Raw genomic sequence first — 4,006 nt, forward strand, 5'->3', positions numbered from 1 at the left:
CTAATTCTCATTGGAAATGTAGTTGTGTTTAATAGGCTAATTTAGACATTATGTTAACATATGACTGCAAAATGATTTGTTCTTGCAATTTGTAGTCATTGACATTTCAGATTTACGTATGATAATTTTTCAGAAAGTCATTTGGAGGTAGTGAACTACTTTATTCAAAGTAGCTTTACTTAAGTCAATTATATTTACCTTAAGGGTAGCTTAAATATAAGTTTTTCCTTTTAATGTCGAAATAAACATGTCTCCAACCCCCTGATCACACAATCACAAACTGAAATATATGTGCGTCAGGGGAGGATGACTCATAATAATGTCTGGAACGGCGGGAATGAAATGGCATCGAACACATGGAAGCCATGTATTTGGTGTATTAGTTACCATTCCACTAATTCCACTCCAGCCATTACCACGAGCCCGTTCTCCCAAGTTAAGGTGCCACCAACCTCCTGTGGTGTGTGTACATTGTATAATCAATTAGTGAGAGAGAACCTCAAATATCACATAAAATTTGTATATCCACTCTATTGTTGACAATAGAACCTCCCACAATGCAGGTGATGACGGCAGCATGAAGTTGGTTAAGAGCAATTGCAGAAAATTGCAGTCAATTGCAGTCAAAACTTCAAATCAAATCAAACTTTATTTGTCACATGCGGGGTCAATGTAATAGTACAAAACAAATGGAGGGGGCGGGGTCAATGTAATATTCCGGTGGCCATTTGATTGGTTGTTCAGCAGTCTTATGGCTTGGGGGTAGAAGCTGTTAAGGAGTCTTTTGGTCCTAGACTTGGCGCTCTGGTACCGCTTGCCGTGCGGTAGCAGAGAAAACAATCTATGACTTGGGTGACTGGAGTCTCTGACAATTTTATGGGCTTTCCTCTGACACCGGCTATTATATAGGTCTTGGACTGCAGGAAGCTTGGCCCCAGTGATGTACTGGGCCGTACGTACTACCCTCTGTAGCGCCTTGAGGTCAGATGTCGAGCAGTTGCCYTACCAGGCAGTGATGCAACCGGTCAGGATGCTCTTGATGGTGCAGCTGTAGAACTTTTTGAGGATCTGAGGACCCATGCCAAATCTTTTCAGTCTCCTGAGGGGGAAAAGGTTTTGTCGTGCCCTCCTCACGACTGTCTTGGTGTGTTTGGACCATGATAGATTGTTGGTGAGGTGGACACCTTTGATCACAGGATTTTCATAAAGTTCATACAGTCGACATTTAGGTGCAAGTCAGACAATTTTTATTCCCACAATTCAACACACTTTGAAAGTCAGTGACCAACGATGGTCACCGACTTGACAAAAGTGATCCACTTGAAAGCACCCAATGGGTGCGATAGCATCAAATCCATGATGTATTGTTGGTAAATGGTGACTGAATGAGCTACAAATAATAATGAGTAGCATGATTTGAGTAGTACACGGCACAATATATATTTATATATATATATAAAAAAATTAAGGATAACCAGGAGCACACTCCAACACTCAGACATAATTTACAAACAAAGCATTTTTATTTAGTGAATCTGCCAGATCAGAGCCAGCAGGGATGACCAGGGATGTTTTCTTGATAAGTGTGAGAATTTGACAATTTTCCTGTCCTGCTAAGCATTCGTAATGTAACGAGTACTTTTTGGTGTCAGTGAAAATGTATGGAATAAAAAGTATATTATTTTCTTTAGGAATGCAGTTAAAAGTTGTCAAAAACATGAATAGTAAAGTATGCCCAAAACGACTTAAGTAGTATCTTACTACTTTTTTTCTTAAGTACTTTACACAACTGTCAGTCAGTCAGCAGTCGCCTGTACTATCGGCTTCAACGTCGAACAAGACCAATTTTGGTACCTATAATACAATAAATACACTTTGAAAGGTAGTGACCAACGATTGTCACCGATTGACAAAAGTGATCAGCTCAAGAGCATCAAATCCATGATGCATTGTGGGTAAATTGTGATTGACTGACTGACTGACTGATCTATAAATAGGCAGTCGGCTGCAATGTCGAATAAGCCCAATTTTGGTCTAATAGTGCAACACAATGTAAAGCGGCTTGACAAAAGGGATCTGCTCAAACGCACGCATTAACCTAATTTAATTTGTCTTGAGTCAGGTCACTGGTATCCTTCTATCACAATAAAACTACAATTCCATACATGCCAGGCTGTACACGTCATAACCAATTGCAAGAACCAACTTCCTGGTGGTAGGGTGCCGGATCAGCGTGGGATAAAAATAGAAATCTCTGTTAAGTGAGTATGTTAACTTAATTATACCAATGTTATATAGCCTTGATTTAAATAGTTGTCGCTGTGTCTACTGCGAAACTAGATCAAAGTTGCTAGGGCGATGAGGCTGTTTTACAATGCAAATAAGCTAGCTAGCTACCTAACGCTAGCTTAATTGATTACAGACGCTGAGTTTGTTATGTAGCTAACGGTTAGTGGCTAAGCTAATGTTAGTTGTAAAGAGGCAATCTGTCTTTTGTTTCTCCAGTACTAAAGTAATGTGTCTATTCACTGCGTTGTGCATAGGCTATTTCATGTTCATTGAATATCTCTTATTGGCGTGGAACTATCTGTGGTTGAGACTTTAAAATTACAGAGGCAATTTTACTGTTTTTCACTTGTATACCAGTACACGGTAGGTAAAAAGTCTAGCATACAAGACATCCAATGTAAACATAACATTGGTTAGATTTGAAATTAACAGATGTCACCAGAATCTGAAACTGTGTGGCTGTAGCAACAGAGCCAAGGCTACTTCCATTTGACATTAAGTAATTTAGCAGAGGCTCTTATCCAGAGCAACTTACAATTAGTGCATTCATCTTAAGATAGCTAGGTGAGACCACATCATTTGTATAAAGTACATTTCCCCTCAACAATTTATCAAAGTCATTGCTAGTAGGAAAAGACAAGTGTGTTTATTGTTGGGGGGAGTAGCAGCACCTGTTGGTGGTGAGTAAATTGTACCCAGTCAGCAGTTTAATGTTCAGCAGGGCAACAGTGTGTAGGCAGTGGCAATGTTTTGTTGCAAGCTTCTTATGTTTAAATAATAAACCTTCTCCTCATTCCCATGTTCCAGGTTTGGGATTGGAGTTGCTGTTGGCGATCAGGATGATTGACGTGCGGGCGTGGGRGGAGTACCTGGTGGAATGGGCGGCCAAGGACCCGTACGGCTTTCTGACCACTGTCATCCTGGCGCTTACACCCCTCTTCATCGCCAGCGCCCTGTTGTCGTGGAAACTGGCCAAGATGATTGAAGTGCGCGACCGCGAACAGAAGAAGAAGCAGAAACGTCAGGAGAATATCGCCAAGGCCAAGAGGACCAAGAAAGACTGAGCTGTGGAGGGAGAAAGAAGAGCTACAGTACACAGCTATGCTCAACACTCTCTTCACTTGCAACACCGCTCCCCCTCGCCTCCTAAACCCAGTCCAGTGCAGGACCACAGACCATCATTCCTGTCCAGTGTAGGAAGGATTGTAGGCCCTAAATGGTGGCCTTACAGAGCTGAGAGGGAACTGTATAGACAGAGGAGGCTCATTTGATTTGAGCTATCAGCGCGTAAACCTGGATTGTCTGATTATGCTGGTGTTGCTGTACTTAGCATTCCATTTGTAACAATTCCACTCCAATGATTTCATAAACGACTTTGTTTTTCTCTATTTTAAATGACTTGTTAAATTTCTGAATCACTTGCTTGTTTTTATTAAATTAAGTTCTAAATATAATAGGCTTGTATTTCTTCAAAACATAATTTCCCATAACCCTGCCTGTATGACGCTTAATTGAAAGCGGTTGAGTTCCAACCTGACTTGATGCGCAGGCATTGCACTGCATCAACCAATGGTTTTATGTCATCAACTGTTCAGTCGGGCATAGACTGCTATATCATAGTTGATAATTAAACACCTATCCAATCGTTTTGAGATCTGGCAGGAGTCTGGTATGGACTCGGGCAGGAACTCAACCAAGATGTGTTCCAGGCAGTTTT

General features: G+C 41.0%; 1 protein-coding gene across 2 annotated transcripts; it reads left to right on the forward strand.

Annotated features, from left to right (window-relative positions):
- Positions 1-2,038: 2,038 nt before the first annotated feature.
- Positions 2,039-3,743, forward strand: LOC111957372 (small integral membrane protein 15). Of its 2 annotated transcripts, none has more exons than XM_023978166.2 (2): positions 2,039-2,261; positions 3,097-3,743. In XM_023978166.2, exon 2 carries the CDS (start codon positions 3,129-3,131, stop codon positions 3,351-3,353), a length of 225 nt encoding a protein of 74 aa, XP_023833934.1. In that variant the 5' UTR covers positions 2,039-2,261; positions 3,097-3,128; the 3' UTR covers positions 3,354-3,743. The 2 variants fall into 2 exon arrangements, with proteins under 2 accessions (XP_023833934.1, XP_023833935.1); XM_023978167.2 differs by having other exon boundaries at positions 2,192-2,265.
- The last annotated feature ends 263 nt before the right edge of the window (positions 3,744-4,006 follow it).

The sequence above is a fragment of the Salvelinus sp. IW2-2015 genome, linkage group LG33 (assembly GCF_002910315.2).
Source record: "Salvelinus sp. IW2-2015 linkage group LG33, ASM291031v2, whole genome shotgun sequence".
In the NCBI taxonomy this organism is placed as follows: Eukaryota; Metazoa; Chordata; class Actinopteri; order Salmoniformes; family Salmonidae; genus Salvelinus; species Salvelinus sp. IW2-2015.